A 20,054-nucleotide genomic window follows, 5' to 3' on the forward strand; every position below is an offset into this window, starting at 1 on the left:
TTATAATGCAGATAGTTTATTCTGTCTCCCCACTAAAATGTCATAACATGAGGGGCCCTCCCTGGTGGCGTAGCATGTTAAAGCACAGCACTAAGAAGCTAAAGCCACTGTAGCATCAATTCGATTTCCACTCTGGAGGTGACCCACATGGCGTGGCAGACCTCCTGACCTGCCTGCAGTGCAGGGGCGGTGGGAGGCCTCACCAGAGAGAGAGGGGAGCAGAACAGCAGATCAATTAAGTACACTGCTCAGGGGAGCAGTGGGCGGGTCAGGAGAGGTCTGCTGCGCAGTGTGGCCCCTCTCATCAACCCATCTCCTTTAGACTATTGCAGTAATTCACTGGTCTCTACTTTTGCTGCCTCATCTGTTTAAAACTCACTACTAGCACATTCCATTTTGAGAAACATGATCCTGCTCTGCCCTCTTAGGCCTTTCTCTTCTGTTCTAATCACACTTGCTTCCTTATTCTTTGAGCATAACAGTAACCCTCCCCTCCTTTGGACTTTCATATGTGGTGTTCTTTCTGCCTAAGATGAAGTTTCTCTAGATAATGATATGGTTTTTCTTCTTGTTTCTTTCACATTGCCAATTCAATTGTTACTTAATCAGAAATATTTTCACTAAACACTGAAGTAACATCTGCATCACTTTCTCACCTATTAAACATACAAATTTTATTTTATAATTGTTTTCATTATAGCACTTTTCAACATCTAATATACTATTTTCCTTTGTTCTATCTCCCTCACTAAAATGTAAAGACATGAATTTAAAAAAGAAAAAAGGTTATTGAGTCTCTGCTTGAATTGATGGGTTTGTCTACCTGTTTTTGGAATAGCCTGTTTCATTGAGGATGTTTCACCACTTACGTGCTTCTCCTTAAGCTTTCCATTCTTCCAATCTAAGCATTCTACTTTACCTTCCTGCATATGATGGTTTTCAAGACTGTTATCTCCCCCTAACATTTGTGGTTTTGTTGTTCATCCTAAGGAAAGCAATAAAACTAAATAAATGTTGCAAATGTAGGAACAGTAGGACATTGCGTCTTGTTTTTGACATTATTAAAGTAATAATGATTGTATTAGTGCTTCTTTTTGTAATTAATCCTGTCTTTTTTTAAGATTTTATCTATTTATTTATACAAGAGTGAGGTGTAGGATCCACTGAAATCCACTGCTGAAGGGAGCAGTGGGTGAGACAGGAGAGGTCTGCTGTGCCAAATGTGTCAGCTCCTTGTAGTGCTGAGACTTAAGCCCTGCACCACCAAGAAGGCCCCAGTCAAGTCTTACTTTGAATTTTTTATCTATTGAAACCTTTAAGTTTCTGATCTTCTACTTTATTGTTGTTTCTAACCAAAGTATATACAGGTCTTTGCATTTTCTTATTTAACCTACTTGAGGACAGTTGTGTAACAAGGTGGTCCTCAGGAAAGGGCGAGGTTTCTAGGGGTTCTGAGGTGCCCCTCTCCCTGGCCTGTAACAGCAGTACTTATCTTTGATGTAGAAGAAACATGCATAAACTATATAAATAACTACCAGAAAAATTACTTGTTATTTATGGAAGATTTATAACTGATGAAATTGGGAGTTCCTTGTGTTTGTTACAGCATGTATTTGAACAGTTCACTGCAGTGGTGTGTTGTATCAATTAAAGAATGCTAAGAGTTGATTTAAAAATAATTTTATCTCATAATTACCCATGTTGACCAACAAATTGATTTCTTTTCCCACAATCCCCATTTGCATCTTGTTTCCTAGTCTAGAAAACCAGAATAATTTTTGACTCTCTGTACTTGATCTGTGCATATCAGAAATTTTTTCAGCTCTTTAAATTCTTGCTTTTCTGTTAAAACTCTAGCTAGCTGTGCAAATCTGTTTTAAATCTCTCCTCACTATAATCTTTTCTGTGCTTTGCTGGGCAATCACTCTTTCAAAAGATTTACTTACTTCTCTTTTATCATATCCTTTTTTCCTGAGGAATCTGTAAGATTGAATCTAAACTCAGACATTAGATACTTATCTATAATCTAACCCTACTTAATTTACATTGCTTTTGTAATCTTCCTCTATAATCTTTAAGATGAATCTCTTGGTTTTATGTCCAGCCTATTTTAGTATACAGACACACACACGTTTTTTCTCACCTTGTTTTTGTCATATTGACCTAAGTTAAATACTTTTTTATTCCTTCATTCTTGGCGTTCCTTATGTGCCTTAACTTTTTCAACACACATAACCTACCACCTTCAGTGACAAATCCAGGTCAAATTAACCTCTTTTCCCTAAACATGGTTTATGTGTATCACAAAGTTTATCTTCTATAGTCTTTGTTGCTTCATGTTTATACAAGACCTCCTTTCATTAAGATTGTGTGATTATTAATAGAAAGTAGTATAAATGAGTACTGAACCTGTTGTCCACTGGATTTGTTTGTACTGTTTTGTTTTTTAACTGAGAGAAGGCAAATGTGAAAGTTCTATTTTAATTCTTTCTTTAGGAAACCCCTTTTCAAGGCGAAATGAAGAAAAAAGCTGTATATACCCTAAATGTGGGAGATCAGGAATATGAAGATATGGAAGGTAACTTCATTTTTATAGAATGTTTATGTTGAAATCAAAACCTAGTATTTTTAAACTGTTCATTTCAAACATGCACAATGAATTGTTTTTACTTATTTTTGTTGTTGCTAAATTCTGATTTGTTGATATGTTTCCTAATTAAGAAAAGCACATAATTTTTTTCTCTTCCCATGTTTAATTTTCAGTTGATCAAGGTTTTTGGTTTGTTGATCTTATTCCTTTTTCTTAAAATTTTGCTCCATACTGATTTAGCATTTTTCTTTGCCTGTTTTTGTTTTTAATAATTAAAAATATTTTCCTCTGCTTCCAAAGTTAATATATTTTAATCTTTACCTTAGAACACTTTAACTTTGATCATACTATTCTTGAGATTAACGATCTACTTTTAGTGCTTTTTTTCCCTTCAAACACCACAGATGTTTTATATAGACAATATGGTGAGGGGGAGGATTTCTTCTCCATTCTTTTTTTTATTTTCCTGATAAAAACTTTACTAAGTTTTTTAATTCTCTCTCTTCAAAATTCTTTAGAGATAAATACACAGTTTTTAATTGATTTGTGTGTTTTAGCATGTTTATAGTATTTAGTTATTTCCTGGTTTTCTTTCTGTGTTAATTACATTCCCTGTAGCTGATCTCTCTTTATCTTCTTTATTTCTTTTATTCTCATCTTTGGATTTCAGTTAGTACTTTAGACTTTGTCTCCCCTTTTTCCCAAACTCTCTTTTCATAGATTATAATTTTTTGTCTCGCAAGAGTATAGGTAGTGTTTTCAAATCTCTCCTAGTTAACAGATAAATTTTTCTTCTGGGCCTGATCATCCTATCTAATATTCTGAAACTATGATATTTGAAGCCTGTGAACATCTAGATAAAATTATAAGAAGTAAATATAATCTATGAAATATAAAAGTAAATGTTTGCCGATTCTTACTTGTATTTGATAAACTAATCTGTAGAATTCTGAGGGCCTAAATTAGGGATACTTTTCACAAGATTGGTATTTACTTTTTCTTGAATTAATTCTGGGGCCACTTTAGCCTCCTAGAAGGTTCTCAAGAGTTCCCTTGATTTATTTAACAAGCTAGCAATATATACTTTGATGTGTTGGTTACATTGGGTGGACATTTAAATTAGTATTAACCTTAAGGGGAATGATTGGTCTAGCAGTTTAATTTTTAGGAATTTATCCAAAGGATATACTACTAAAAATATAAAGTGAGAAAGTGGGTTATTGCAGTATTGTTTGTAATAACCAGAGGTTGAAAACAAATGAATAACCAGAGGTTGAAACAAATTAATAACATTAAAACGACAAAAAAAAAATCAGACTAATGTCTATAGTGTTCTAGCATTTGTATGAAGAAAGTTTGAAGGATATATATTGGGGCTTTTTATTGCTTACATTTAAAAAGATCTCTGTAAGGAACTTTTAATGGTTTGTTGTTTGGTTGAGTGGAACGAAAGGGATGGGGAGTAGATTTGAGTGGGAGATTGGTCCCCATAAACTTTTAAATTTTTGAAACATGTGATTGTGTTTTTAAAATCAAATTAATGAAAAAAATTTGTACTCCCACATTAAAAATTATGTTAGTAAAGCATAGGAGGATTAGGCTCAATATCCATGATAATGTTTGTTGTAGTATATAGAAGATCACATTGCTTTATAATTACTTAGTGAAGGGTCATTTATGTTATATCACGGAACTGTCACTAAACAAGTCACTTGGTCTAGAGAATTTGAAAGCTTATATGACTTCTTTACTTTATAGACAAAGAAAACAAAGATAATACTGCTACCACTGGCCTGTTATACAGTGAAGCTGACAGATGTCCAATATGTCTTAACTGCCTATTAGAGAAGGAAGTTGGTTTTCCAGAAAACTGTAATCATGTCTTCTGCATGACCTGTATTCTTAAATGGGCAGAGGTAAGTCAGAAAATAAGTATTAAATATTATTGTATTTTAATTTCTTAGCATGATTTTATTCCGCCTAAATTATTTCAGTCATCCTTAGTTTGGATAAATTTCACTGTATTATACCAGTTCTGTCAATATATTTCCTTCTAATTTTCCTTTATTCACGAAAAGCGCTTTTTACTCTTTTGTAACAACAACAAAAATAATTTAAATGCATACTTTAAAAAAGTTTAATAATCTTACAGGAATAGCAAGTATTTTTTTTTCTGATAGAAATGCAATAATTCATTTTCAGCACCTCTATTTACTGCTAATATAAGGTCCTTCATCTGCTTTGTGTTTATATTATTTAGAGAATTTTTGCATAGGTTATTTGATTTCTTCTTTATATTAACTTTGTGGGATAACCAGAGCAGCTGTAACTATGTCCGTCCATTTGGAGCTTGTGTTATATAACTTAACCAAAATCTCATAACATAAGAGGCAAGAGTACCTAAAACCACATTTTCCATTTCTGTTTTTATTTAGTATGAAGTGATATCAGATCAGAGTAAGTCAGAGATGTTACTCAGGTTCTTTATAGAAAGCAAGTGATAAGGGCTTTTTGAATTCCTAATGCATTATGTTGATTGAATTTGGGCCAAGTATACCACAATACTGGTATTTTCAATATTCATTATAATCCTCAGTCTTATGAATTGTGAAATAAAAATACATTGTCATATGAATCATGCTATATTTTCTGAATAAATGATTGGTGTATAAAAATTAGTAAAGGAGACAAATCTCAAAATTTTTATTAATATCAGTTGCATAAATTGATGTTCCTCAGCTTATTGGAGTTATTTGTTATATAACAAGGGTTGTTATATGATAGTACTGTGTTTTATACACTTTCATTAATAATGTAAAAAGGAAACATGACTGCTATCTTTATGGCTGAATTCTAGAAGGAGAAAAAGAAAGGCTTCTTGTTATATCAGTTGGAAATATATATATATATGTATATATATATATATATATATATATATATATACACACACACTTGAAAAATGAAAACAGGTTTCACTAGATTAAAACCTGATTTTTGGCAATAAGGGACTAAAGATAGGTAAAAGTGGGTCCTGGAAAAAAATCTGAATTTTGAGTTTTGCTAAGTTAATAATACATTATAAATCTCACGGTGTTTGCAGGAACACTGGCTAGTGAAATAAAATGCACACTTTTTCCAGCCACCCAACTATAGATCTATGTAGAACTTAATATACCTTGGTTTGCTTTGTGATGAAATATCTTAATAATAGATTTTGCTCCTAGTCAGGAAGCAGTATTACTGGATGGGTGGAGACTTCAGTGGAGTGCTTTCATATGATTGTACTCAGTGACACATAATTATGAAGTTAAACAACATGCTTTGAATATGTTTTTCTCTATGAGAATGAGAAAATAAGGCTGCTCCTTTCTTACACTTTATGTGCATATTTCACACACCATAAGCTTTATCATGATGTACATGTTCCAGATTTCACTAGGGTATGTATCTAGCTGTGGAACAATTAGCTGGTAGCTTGTAGATACTCAGCTCCACTAAACAGTGTCAAGTTATCTCTTTTTTTAACTCTCATTGTTTATATTTAAGTTGAAAATACTTGATAACTTAGAGTTGCAGTCAGCACTTTTTTGATTTTTTTTTATCCTTTGGATATAAATATTTTGTTAAAGTCAAATTATTTATCTGCTGTACTACCATAAATTGTAGGGGGGAGGACAAGCATTCTGGTTTTGTTTAAACATAAGTAACCATGAACATGGAATAAACATAATATTCTACAATACTTCATTGTTCCAAATAATAGCAGTCATCATTTAAATAACCCTTTAAGTTGAGCAGTAACAAAAGCACAATTCACAATTATAAGTTGTTCATTATAAATGTTAAGTGAATACTGGTTAACAAAATCACTTAGGCTTTGGACTAAATTTTCTATTTGCATGGTATGATAAAAGTTAGATAGGTTTTGAAGTATATAAGTGCTTTGACAAATAGAATTAAATCTCAGATTCAGTAGTGTTTTTTCCCATGGCCATTAGTTATTAAGATCTGTCATTTTATTCCACCCCCTTCTGTTTTTAAAGAGAGGCATACAACTTACTTTGGATTTCAGGGTTATAATAAATGTCTATGTTGGAGTCTCTTACCAGACAGACCCTATGCTAAAACTTTATTTGTTCATTCATATAAATCACTGTTATGTTTGGCATTCAAGACAAAGAGTTACATATTTTAATGGATACATATCTGAAATTAAAATAATTTTTAAATACTTATCCATAGTTTAACATTTTACTAATTTTTCCTTCTAGTAGGAGGGTAAAAACCAAATTGAGATTTGCAGTGGTTGGAAGTCTGCAGAATTAGAAAAGAGAACAAAAGTATTCAGGACCTCTTCCTAGTCTTGTATGTCTTTCAGAAATTCAGCTGAGCTTTCTGAGACTTGTACTCAAGGTTCACAGAAATATGATTCAGAATGGATATCAAGAACCAAAAAGAAGAACTCATATATTTATTTTCATCTTAATATTTTAGACATTGAAGAAATTCTACTTCATGAGGAACTAGTAAGGTATTCAGTGGTCTAGTATATTTATCTTGGGTGCCCATCTGAAGGTTTCCATGCTTCTAAATATCTGAATCCAAAGTCAGAGTTAGTTTTAAATTCTTTAAGTTCTAAAATTTTGGTTTTGTGATATTGTATTTTATTTTAAATCATACAAAACTGTTTACCAATCAAAAAAAAGTGTCACATTGCTCCCCTGACTTCTCTGGGAGGACCATGCACCACCACTGGGATTGGGCTGCAACAGTTCTAAAGAAGTATTTGCATCTGGGGGTGGGGAGTGCTTCTGGGTGTAAAAAGGATGGAGCCCTTTCTGGGTGGTGCATGTCCATGAGATTAGAAGTGAGGGGCAGAAGGACCCCTGTGAGGGAAGCTTTACTTTGCCGGGAGAGCCCAGGAGTAGGTAAAGACCACAGAGAGGGAGGCTCCTTCTGTGGCCCAGCGTACAGGTTCTGTGGGTTTTAAATACAACCATTTAAGAAATTGAAAAAACGTAATTGACTCTCATAAAAAGTTGAGATTTTTATTAATTTAACTTATTAACTGATAAAATATGTATAGAGTTAATGCACCAGAGTTTATCAACCATTCAGAAGGTAACTGATAATTCATACTATAAACAAAAATGCAAACTAAAACAGACGAGAGAAAGTTTTATGATTTGGCATAGTTGCCAAGAGGTGGTTCAAATTTTGGCCCTTCATTTGTTAGTTTGAGCACTTGGAATTAGTTTATGTTAAGGCATTTAAGGGTTTTTATTCTGTTTAAAGGGACATATAGTATGTATGTTTTGTAGGTTCTTGATATTCCTCAGATTTCTTGTCCGTTATCTTGTAAGTTATCATTTCCTGATGTGATTAACTTTCCTACTATAAACAAATTATCTTCCCTCGTTATCTCAGTCTTCTATTTCATATCCAATGTTGATAGCTTCAGTTTGAGAAAATAAAGTTAATAAAATGAAACTGGACAGTTGGCAAAAGGCATGCTTTCTTTCATGAGACTAGAAGTGAGGAGGCTTACTATGCTGACAAACAGTTCTTGAAGAAGTCAAACTGTTCAATGCAGACAGGTGAGGAGTATATTTTTGAATTAATGCTATATGATTAAAAAATTGAAATGTGACCAGTTGACATATTTTGACTACTGCTGTGTCTTAGATATAGTGCAGAGCGCAGATTTGCACACCCTGATGATTGGAATTTTATTTATTTGGGGTTTATAATTATTTTAACAATAATTCAGCAAAACTTATTGTGTTTTTTCTTTCAGTTTTTGCTAAAATTTTCATTTGTCTTTATTCCTAAATTAAACCAATCTGTTATTTAATTATCTGTGAACAATAATCACCTCTAAAATTCTACTAACATTGATCCTATCTTTATAATTTACAAAGCACTCTCAAATACATTATCTCATTTAATTACTGTAGACTATGCAATAGGTGATTCGGGGTTGATTATTTTCATTCTGACAGTAGATTAGAGAGAGGTTTCTAGTTCTGACTCCTCCAGAACTTGAAATTTTGACTAGCCCTTTTGTTTTAAACCCATGTGTTAATACTTTGGTAAGACAAAGAATATTTTTTACATTGTGAGAACTCATTACCTTAAAGCACTATGTTATATGTTTTTGTTAATTGTTTACTTACCAGTTAAATTATTGTGTATTTCTGTATAGCCTAGTTTAAAATGTCAGAATTTATAAAGTAATTTATATAGGTAGTACAGAATTTCCTGATTTTATACTTGAAAAACTAAGTCTCATCATATAATGTTGAAAAAAAATTTAAAGTAATTCTACCCAACTGTTGAAAATATATCTTAGAGAACAGAAAACGATTGTCATTGAATAGTTAGATAAAATGCTTTTTTCCTTGGTGTTAATTTTATCATTGACAGCCATTATCCTTCAGGCTGTTCCTGATATCTCTTATAAATAACCACAGCTTTACTAATACAGATTGACAGGCACTATATTGGAAAGAACTGACTTAGTGTACTCGGTGTCATGTGTGTAGACTGACTACTTTGGCATTCTAGGCCGAAGTATCTATACTTTGTATAGATACAAAAATCTAAAGTAAGAACAACCACTAATGGATGCATTTGTAAATCATCTTTGATTTTAAACAATGTGGTACTCTATTTGTGAGTAGAAAAAAATAAAGATGTTCTAGAGATTCCCATGAACAGACAAACCTACTTATATTTTAGGTACTGAGATTTAGTTTTTAAGCACCTTTAACACTTGCTTCTCTCTCTCTAGGAGGGGCTATCTGTAGGCAGCCTATGTGATTGAGGATAGAGCAGCAGCAGGAAGCACGAAATATTAGAAATCAAGAATCCTGAATTCCCAAATAAGGAAGGTTTCCTGTTCTTACATTTAAATATGGGTTTGTCTGAGCTGGGAATTTACAACGCTTCAGAATACTAGGGTATGTTTTACTGAAATCATTAGGAAGAACATTTTTCAAAATTGCCTCCTTAACTGATAAAATCTTAGTACAGAGCATTTGCAGTATGCTCATTTTTTAATACACATTATATTAAAAGCAGCAATCAAATTCTATTAGCTTTGTAGCTGAATCACAAAATTGAATGCTGGTATTGTACTACTCCAATAATGAAACTGATTAAGTTAGAGAATTTAAAAATTACTGAAATGAAATTCTTTGATTTAAATAGGAAAATAATTGAAGTGTATTTTGTTGTATATAAGCATTCAAAATGATGAATAATTGATATTATTTTCTTCAAAACTAAAACCATATTTTAAAGCAGGGTGTTAGAGTTAAAATTTTTCTTCTCTTGTTTTAAATGTGAATTTTAAAGACCATATAACTTAAAAACATAAAGTAGTTATTTTAGTGACAAACTCTGAAAACTAATTTAAATATGTGAGATTTTCTGAATGAGTAGCTGCTGGATAAAAGGGTGAAATAACCTTAGGAGTGTCTTAAAATGAGGCCACTGCAAACCTTTTTGTAAAATGTGTGTATAAAACTTCCTCTATTAAAACTGTTTGATCAATACATTATGTATAGTAATTATATGCTTCAGTATTTATTAATGATGGTGTCTAAATCTAGGCATATATTTAAGTAGCCTTTTGGTAATAATATACATTAAAAATTTAGAGATTACACTTTTTTAAATCTGTTTTGATTTCTTTTTCATTAAAATCTTTAATCATTAATAGCTTTTTGCAATATGAAGACCTTACTCGGGATACTTGAATTTCTTTTCTGTTTCTTTGAAATGCTTTGCTCAGTAATTCTAAGGTCAGAAATGAGTACTACTTAATAGCAATAGCAAAAATATTTTGTCTATTTTCAGTAGTTTTCTGACCTTTGCTTTCTCTAAGTAGAGAGGATAACTTGTTAAGAGATTTTTCTGTTGGCTAAGCCAAAGCCAAAGAAAATGTATTAACTTAATTTTTAGTATTAACTAGATTATCTTTAGGAAATGTAAGTATATACAGTTGTGTCAGTGGTTTTCCTACTGGTAGTTCTCTGGGGTTTTTTGTTTTTGTTTTTGTTTTTTTTTTTCCTGTTTTCTGTTTATGTAGTAATAGGGAGCCTATCCTTTAGAAACCTTAGGCAGTCCCTGGCAATTGTGCTTAAGGAAAAAAAGAAGAAAAAAAATCTTACTGAGAACCCCCTTATTTGATACAGATCAAAATAAAATGATAAAGGTTAAAACTCCCTGAATCCTGTACAGGAAGGATGCCACTTAGTTTGATGTTGACAAAGTTTTATGAATAAGAAAATAAGATAATGAAACTTCAGTTTTTTAAAAGTTTAATTCACCTGATAAATTTTCTTGAATACAATGGCTTTCTTTGGATTTTAGTGTTACAAATTGAAATAATATCTGAATTTCCACATATACTATGCATTTTGCAAATTCCAACAAAAATATTAAGAACTCATGTCACTTGTGTATATATAAATCATATTGTACGTTACCTTTGTAAATAAACCACTTATTTTTGGTACAGGGAAACTAGATGATGATTAGGCTTTGCATAATATGTAGTAATGACACTCACTCTTCTGCAATTATTGATTCCCATAAAAGCTTATAAGTTCTATTAGTATCCCCATTTTTTACAAATGAGGTAACTGAGACACAGAGGCTTGTAACTTAATGTCACAAAAGGCTGGATACAAAAGTCAGCAGACCCTCTACACAGTGTTTTGTTTTTTGTTTTTTTTTTAATCATTGCAGGAAATGTTAACTACTATTTTATCTTTTTATGAGTGTTTAACTAAATTTACCATTAAAATAGAAATAATATATTTTCAAATTTTGGTAAAAATACTTGAAAGTGTTTACATTAAGTACTAAGTGATAATCAGTTATGATTTCTGATGGTAAGTTCTTTGATCTAGATATGCTACTTGAACTACATTATTAAAAGTATATGGACAGCTTTGTTGCTACTTGTAGCAAAGTTTCTTAAGGTCAGGTTTTCAGAAGGGAAAAATAATAGCACCCAAACCCATAATGCTTGAAAAGTAAGCTGAGCTGGCTTCTACCAGTCTGAACCAACTTAATACAGTACGGTCATGTTTCCTAATTCAGATGTGGTAAAGCATTGCTGACTTTATTGGAAAAGAAAGATCACTTATTTTTTAGCAGGATAGTGAAAAGATAGCTCAGTTTGTATTTCGGCTATTCCCAAAGTAACTCATGAACTTTCTTCAAAAGCATTACAACCAATCTGCCCACAGGCCACATACCATTTAGTTTTTCTGTACTGGGTATAAACATATCTTGATGAGTGCTAAAGTCCAGAAAGGCAAAAAAATCAACTTTTATTTCCACTAACGAATAGAAGACGTTGTATCAAAGTACTATTACTATTTTGTGGTCTTTAGACTATTGCTTTTAAAGTTGTTTAAATTGCTGTTTTACTTCTAAAACCATAGGTATTAATACCTTTTGGTATTTTCTTCATAGGCTGTAGAACCCCTTCTTTAGTGATCCCTTCTTAATAAATAGCATATTCCAACTTAAGTTATTTAAATAATATTAACCCTATTATCCCTATACAAATATTCAGTAGTATTATCAGGGAAACACAATCTACAAAGAATGCGTACAATTACATTTAAAAGACTAGCAACCTAATAAAAAAGTTAGACAAAGGCATGAATAGACAGTGTAAAAAAAAAAAGGAACTTAGAATATACCCTAAAAATAAGAAAAGAAAATTAAAATTTCAAAAACATTAATAAACTAATACAGCTTACCATGCTGTTAAGAATGGGGCTTTCAGGGCTCTCTCTGGTGGCTCAGTGGGTTAAAGCACCACATTATGAAGTTCTGCAAAGCCACTACAGCATGAGTTTGATCCCCAGCCAGGTTGCTGACCCACATGACATGGCAGACCTTTCCTGACCCACCCACTGCTACCCTCACCAGTGTACTTCGTCAGTCTGCCTGTTCTGCTCCCCACTCTCTCTCTGGTGAATCCTCTCACCACACCTCTTCACCACCAGTTCTACAAGCATAAATAAATAAATCTTCTAAAAAAAAAAAAAAAGAATGGGGCTTTCTAAAATTTCAGTACAATCCAATCTAAGATGTAATTAAGAGAAAACCAAACTTCATCTCAAAATATGAATTAACTCTGTTTTATATTTAAAAGATACATATATATTTATGTATATGTATATGTATTGTGTATCTCCAAAAGGATATATTCAAAACTACTAGAGAAGGCATTCAGGTAACTAAAGGACTGGGTGAAGGCATCCTCCATTTTTTGCTATAATTTTTTTTTAATGCTGGTACATTATAATATAATTAAATATAATATGCCTATTTAATATAATTAATTTTGAGGGAAAATATTAAGTCAAAGCATATCAAAATCTTCAAAGGACTTGTCCTGGTTATTCCTTTTACAGCTGATTTATTTTCCAAGTCTTTGATCACAGAGCTACAGGTTTTAGCCTGACTCCCTTAATTATACGAGTACTATTCAACTGGGCAGCAGGTATTAATACATATTATCTTGGTGACAGAGACCTTACTCTGTTGTTCATTTTTGTAGTTTACTTACCTAACATGTAGTAAATTGTTAGTAAATGTTGGAATGAATTAAACAAATTTAGGGTGTTTATTCATCCAGTATTTTAAGGTGTTTAAGATATTTCCCTTGCACAAGGAAAGTATATCATCTTTATTTTTTAGAAGGAGAAAAGGTTACTTTTCTGCTGTTTCCTGTTCCAGTGGAAAACCTGACATAAATGTGTATGCTGTAGCATAATTTTGATCTATCCTAAAGAAACATTGTTTAAGCTAAAATTTGTTCATCATTTTTCAGACACTGGCTTCGTGTCCTATTGACCGAAAACCTTTTCAGGCAGTGTTTAAATTCAGTGCATTGGAAGGTTGTATTAAGGTAAGTCTTAGATTTCGTTTTGAAACATGAACTAGAGACAACTAGACCTGAGACAATTTTGCCTTAATAAATTTGCAATTTGAATGTATTTGTGAATTGTTCAACTTAAAGTTTAATATGTGATTATCATTCTTTCTCAGTATTTTAAGCCTAGATTTTCTATAAGGATACAGAAATTCTGGATGATTTTTTTCTTCCCTTCCCATATTGGAACCATACTGGTTCCCCTATGATTTTTCACAAAATGCATTAGCTCTTTGATGCTTTAAAAGATATTTCTGTTGGGGAAAAAAAAAAAAAGATATTTCTGTTGTCTTAAATATGTATTATTTAAATTTTTAGGTTATTTTTAGCATGAGAATTTCTGTATTTCTAAATCATGTCTTGATTAATTGGATAGTGGTTTTAAAAGGTCAATCCTCACAAAAACTTACGTACAAAATAATTGAAAATTGTGTTTTCTGATAAACATTTTAGAAGGATAAGCCAATAAAGTTAATACAAAGTGGTGTCTGTATTCCTAAGTGCTTGTGCTTAAAGAAAAGTGAGCTTAAGTAGAGAAAGTAAGGACATTTGCAGAGATTTTTTATAGGGATTTCAGAAAGGCTTCAAGTCTGGAATGGGAAGATTGCCTAATTTGTCTATTAAGCACCATTTATTTTAGTGCTTAATTCTAATCACTTCCATGAGATGCCCATAGACGTTTTGATGTTACTTGTGATTATGATTTGTATCCACATTTTTTACTTACAAGAACTAGAAAAAGATACAGGAACATACAAAATGGTGTAAAAATAAACTTTTGTAATAAAAAAAAAAGCTACAGGAACATACTCCTGAGTTAATGAGAAGAGAAAAGGGAATAGTTAAGACATGTGAGAAATATTTCTTGAGGTAGTACTAAGAAGTAACAGGTGATATATAACTAAAAATGAAAATTGCTCAATACATACCTAAATAAAAGCATTAATGGGAGAAACTGTTCCAGGACTGTGATAGCTTGGTTGCTATCTCTGAGTATGAAATATGGTACAACTAAGTATTAGAGGTTCTCTTTATAGGTTTCTATAATACATATATTTGTAATATTTTTATCAGTTGAGTCAGTGACATAGGTACAAATGAGTTGGCAGTTCATATAAGTGGGATTTCTAAAAATGATTTCATGTATATTTGTGTGACTGGTCATCAACCAAATTAGTATATATCATGGAGAAAGGATATACTGTTCTATGACTATGATACTATAATCAAAATCAAAGCATGTCTTCTCTGAAAGACATGTTCTCTCTTTCCCAGGCTATAAATAATACTATGTTGCTAAAGGTTATTTAGTATCAAGTAGCTTCCAAACATTTTCCTGTAAAATGTTATTCTGTTACTAGCTTTAACATTTATTCTGTTGCTTACAATTAAAATTTTTTTGTTTAATAGTGCTTGTATTTAAAGTTTGTCAAAGTTAAAAGGTGTAATGTGTGGTATCGTCCATCTTCTCTTAGTATTTTCCTTTGACTTTTACTTCTTTCACATCTTCATTTCATTATTCTATTTCCTTTACAACTAAACTAGAACAAAACAGCAATACTTGCTTATTACCTTTCCTAAATTACTTTCCATCATTCACTCTTACCATTTTATTTTACTAAAACTTCTCGCTAAGGTCCAGAATTATAATCTGCTGACTGAGCAATCCCATGGTTTTCTACTTGTAATGCTGTTGACTGTCCTTTATTTCCTTTGGATTCTAGGACATCTTTCTCTTATGGGTATGTATGTATGTGTCTGTGTTTATGTTTGAATGTTTTGCTTATCAGACCTTTGACAACTCTTTGCCTCCTCTTTACCCTCCTTACCTTTTTCTTACGTCATTGGGACTCTTCCTTTCAATTCTCAAAGTATACTTTCTCCCTTCAATCTTCTCAAATACTTAAGTAATTTTAAGTACTGTGTGTATTTATATGTCTTCTAAAATTCTGTCACTAGCCTTAATCTTTTCCCCCAGAACTAGACTTGAATTTCCAGCCACTGGTTGGACATCACTATCCAGGATACCAATCTTAACATTAACAAATTTAAAACTCATCATTTTTCCTTCCTTGCTCTCAGCTCCAGATGTTAATGGTATAGTGATCTTAGTCACCTAAATCAGGAACATCTGGGAGTTTCCCTCTTTTTTCTCTTCCTCATCTTTGCTTATTCCTTCTGCACAATATCTTAAATTTGTTCCTCCTTTATTCTCCTGCTAACTCTTTGTAGGTCCTGCTGTTATCTAGACTGGTGTTGCCGATGGAAATATACACCACTCTGTATTTTGAAGTTTTTGGTATCCCCATTAGAATAGAACAAACCTGATATTTTATTTGGACTAATATACCTGGTGTATTAGTTCAACTTATCTGATGTATTAGTACTTTTTAGCAAATTACTACTGGGAGATTTTATACTATTTTCTTTTAAAATCTGTTGTCTATATTACAATATAGTATATCTCACTTCAATGAACCACATTTCCAGTGCTCAATAATCACATGTTGTCTAATACTGTGAAGGCTTTTTTCTAGTTTCCTGACTTTTATAGTCTCTCCTTAACCTATTCATACTTCAGATCACTACCAAAGTTGTCATTTAAAAAAATGGGATCATTTCATTCACTTGCTTTAAAAACTCCATTTATTAGTTGCTCTTCTCTGTATTTTTGTGAACTGGGTAGAGAAAGAATCTCCTCATATTTTAAAATTTGTAATAAAGATAATTTTAAAAAATTTTTGTATAGGGGCCTCCCTGGTGGTGTGGGGGTTAATTAAAATCTTAGCTCTATCAAGTTGTCACCAGCCACCATGGCCTGAGTTTGTTCCTGACCAGGGAGCTAACCCACATGGCACAGCAAACCTCTCCTGTCTGACCTGCTGCTTCCCACAGCAGTGTAATTCAGTAGATCCTCCTGTTCTGCTTCTCATTCTGTCTCTAGTGAATCTTCTTATGCCCTGCACCTCTAAACATTCTAAACATAAATGGTTTATATTCTAAACATAAATGGTTTATGTTCTTCTAAACATAAATAAAGTTAAATCTTTAATAAAAGAAGAGTTTTGTATGGCTGAAAAAAAGATGAGAGTTTTATTTATTCTCTGATACCTATAGAATTTTCTTATTTGAACTTTTTACAATCAGCTCTAGTACATTATATCAGCTTCATTTCTCATCTTTCTCATCTGCATTGACTTCACACTTATAACTATGGTCTTTTCTTTATCTTTAATATTTTTCATTTAAGCAAATTCCTACTCAGTCTTTTAAGACCAACTCATAAATCATCTGCTCGTGAAAGTCATCTTTGACATACTTAGCTAATTTCTCAGTACTACATGTATTTATAAAACTATGTTCTTATCTGTTATGGACACTTACTCTATTACTCTATTTACATACCCCTCTCTCACTCCTTTGTTTCTTCAGAGCATAGTGAAATTCCTGAACTTACAAGTTAGTCCACCTGAATGAATGAGCATATATATTGAGGCTACTCTTTCATTCAGTTTTATTTCATTAATTCTTGTACCTTTGAATTTCAAGGGAGAACTGATAAATTACCATTTGTGATGTTGGATTCTCTCTCTAAATAGGTGATTTTGCTTTTCTCATAGGTCCAAGTAAAAAGACAGTTGAGAGAAACAAAAGACAAGAAAAATGAAAGCTCTTTTAAGAAACTGCTCTCCTGTCATCAAAATTCTAAAAGCTGTATGAGGTTAGTTATGAACTTTAGCGGTGGAATACAAATACGGAGACAGCTAGTAAGTGGAATACAAATACAGAGACAGCTAGTAAGAGTGCTCTCCTTTTTTTATAATTTGGGTTTAAATGTACTTAACTACTTCTTTTAAAGCACATAGTTGATATTGAAAGACTAGCTGAAATCTTAACAATGTAACTTGAGTTCGCCTTTTGATGAGGAATTAGTTTGTTGCATTTTTTCCTTCCCAATTGTATTAGGGTAGTATTTTTGTGTGATGTTACAGCAGTGTAACATTTCTATTAAAACATCTAAATACTTAACTATTGAATATATCCTAAAGCAAGAACAGACAAGAACTGGTGCAGAGGCCACATTTGAGTAGTGCTGTTGTAGTACTTATGGACAGAAAGTAGAAGATCACTACCAAAGTACAACTGTCTCCAGGAGGTAGTTAGAACCAAAACTTCTGCTGTTACTTCTTTATTGTAGCAGACACTGCTACCTACTGTTGATATGACAGATAATTAATCATTTTTTAAAATTTTAACATGTTTAGATCTGTTCCTTTAACTTCTATTGCCTAGAAATACAATGCTTAGTTTAGTATCTGTGCTTAAATAGGTCTGAAAGGTATAGTAACATTATACTATAGTAGTATACTAGTAGTGTAATAATTACTAGAAATAATAATAACTTAAATTGTTCTCTTATATTTTGCCCATTTTATCTAAAGTATATTTAGAGCTGTCCAAAAGTTGTGTTTTTAAGTTAAAATATTAATTTGATAATTATTGATCCATAGTTCATTAGTATATTTCATCAGAATAGTGATCTCAAGAGAGTAAATTTGTATAGTTACCTTAAGAGTTCATAATAGTCACTGTGATTTATTGAATCATGTCACTGATTTATAGCACAGTAGCTCTTTAGATCTTAACTTGTAGGAAATTTGCAGGTTCTTTGAATATCTGGAGATACTTCGTGTAGAAAAATGTCATAAACTATAAGTACAGGCTAAACTTTTACATAATTTTAAGTGATTCATAGAATACCCACTCCAAGAGCCTACTTACAAACTTGAGTTTATTACTGCATCAGAGCAAAGTTGTTATGTGTATGTGTGTATATATAACTCAGTTTTGAATCTTGCTTTTTTTGTTTATATAGACAATACCTTTTGCTACTTCATTTTTGACAGTCATTACCTGTGACCACATAACATCATGGGTGTTCATTTTTGTGCTTTATCAGAATTACCCCAGTTCTCATACTCTCATGAGTTATGACCTGTAAAGAGCATCATACTGTAGGTGTGACATGGCCAAAGGAGTCTCTGCGCTTGACAGCTGTTTCTCAAGGGTTTGTGGTAGGAACATGGTAGAGAGAAATAGCAGATGCAAAGTAGTAATTTGCCTTTGCCCACATGTTACTTAACAATTTCTCCCAAGGTGGAAAAATTTGTCAACTATTAGCTATTTTTCCTAGGCGGGGCGGGGAGGGGGGAGGGGCTGGGGGGTTGGGTGGCAGGCTTGGTAATTTTTAGCATTGCTATCATTTAGTCTTCAGTTTATGCCTAGTTTCTCCAGCACTTAGACAACATACATTCAGTGTTGCCTCTTCCTTCTAAAAACCCTGACATCCTTCGCATTCTGATATTTTCTAACAGTTCCAAGGGGAGATCACAGTGGTGTTTTTATGTCTTGGTAGTGAATGTCTCTATTTTATCAACAAGGCATTGGAGTGGAGAATAGCAACTAGGAGTAGCTACTTGCTTTTTGCTTTGCTGGTATTTAAAACTCAGTGCACAAAAGGTTTTATTTTGTTTTGGTGAATTGACAGTAAATGAATAAAGTGACAATTCTGCATAATTATTTTACTTCTATTGATATTTGCAGAAAAAAGGTCATAAAAGAAGATTTATTAAATGCAAAAGTTTATGGCTTGAAGAGGCTACATAGTAAGTGACTTTTTACTTGTGCTTTCTATTACTCCTTTTTTTTTTGGACTTACTGTATTGTTTGTGACAGTTATTAGTAATACTTGGTTTGGAAAACAGTCTTACACTGATGAGTTAACTCCTATATGAACAGCTTTCATGAAGTTATTTATGCTGTTCCCTATCCTTTTTGTTTTTATGCTTAACTTGAAAGGAAAAGAGAAATAGCAAAGGAGAGAAGAGTGTTTTTTTTTTAATTACTTGGTAGCTTACAACTTACGTTGTGATCTTACGCTACTTGCTACTCGTTGTCGCAGAAATCCTTAGGAGAGAAGAGAGAACACAGCCGCAGGCAGTAACTAAGCAGGAGAGAGGGAAGGTTGTGATGGTAGACTAATCCCCAGTTCCTAGTTTCAGTTTGACCTTCAGCTACATTTTTAATGTCTAATTTTGTAAATGAAGCACCTCTCATATATTTACCTATATGAGAAGGTAAAGATTCCTGTCTTTTGCTCAAGTCCAGTGCATGGTTCTCTAATATAGGGAAGATTTGCCACAGAGCCTAGGAAAAAGTAGCTCTATAGTGCTTTGTGATACTTCTTGGCACTCAGGCTGTTTATTCTGTTTCAGAGAACAGCCCACTCTAAATTGTTTGTAAGCAAAGAGATGAGTGTTTAATTTCCAGTCTAAGTTATATGAATTTCTATTTATAGATAGAATTAAGAATTAGCTGTTCATTTTTTAAATTTTTGTTTATTTATGCATAAGAGGTGGGATATAGGCCAGAGGTGAGGGGCAGTGAGAGGACTCACCAGAGACAGAGTGGGGAGCAGAACAGACAGATTGACAGAAA

At 32.4% G+C, this 20,054-nt stretch overlaps 1 protein-coding gene across 2 annotated transcripts in view; it reads left to right on the forward strand.

The window, feature by feature from the left end:
• The first annotated feature begins 2,501 nt into the window (after positions 1–2,501).
• The window catches only part of SCAF11 (SR-related CTD-associated factor 11), a 39,000-nt gene continuing 21,447 nt past the window's right edge, over positions 2,502–20,054 (forward strand). For both annotated transcript variants that reach the window (XM_004675943.2, XM_012720509.1), the window contains exons 1-5: positions 2,502–2,578; positions 4,349–4,506; positions 13,455–13,532; positions 17,177–17,277; positions 19,161–19,222. In XM_004675943.2, coding sequence (XP_004676000.1) covers positions 2,518–2,578; positions 4,349–4,506; positions 13,455–13,532; positions 17,177–17,277; positions 19,161–19,222 — 460 coding nt within the window. In that variant the 5' untranslated portion in view covers positions 2,502–2,517. The remainder of the gene's footprint in view (positions 2,579–4,348; positions 4,507–13,454; positions 13,533–17,176; positions 17,278–19,160; positions 19,223–20,054) is intronic.

Source organism: Condylura cristata, unplaced genomic scaffold (genome assembly GCF_000260355.1).
Source record: "Condylura cristata isolate star-nosed mole 26May11 unplaced genomic scaffold, ConCri1.0 scaffold00004, whole genome shotgun sequence".
Classification (NCBI taxonomy): Eukaryota; Metazoa; Chordata; class Mammalia; order Eulipotyphla; family Talpidae; genus Condylura; species Condylura cristata.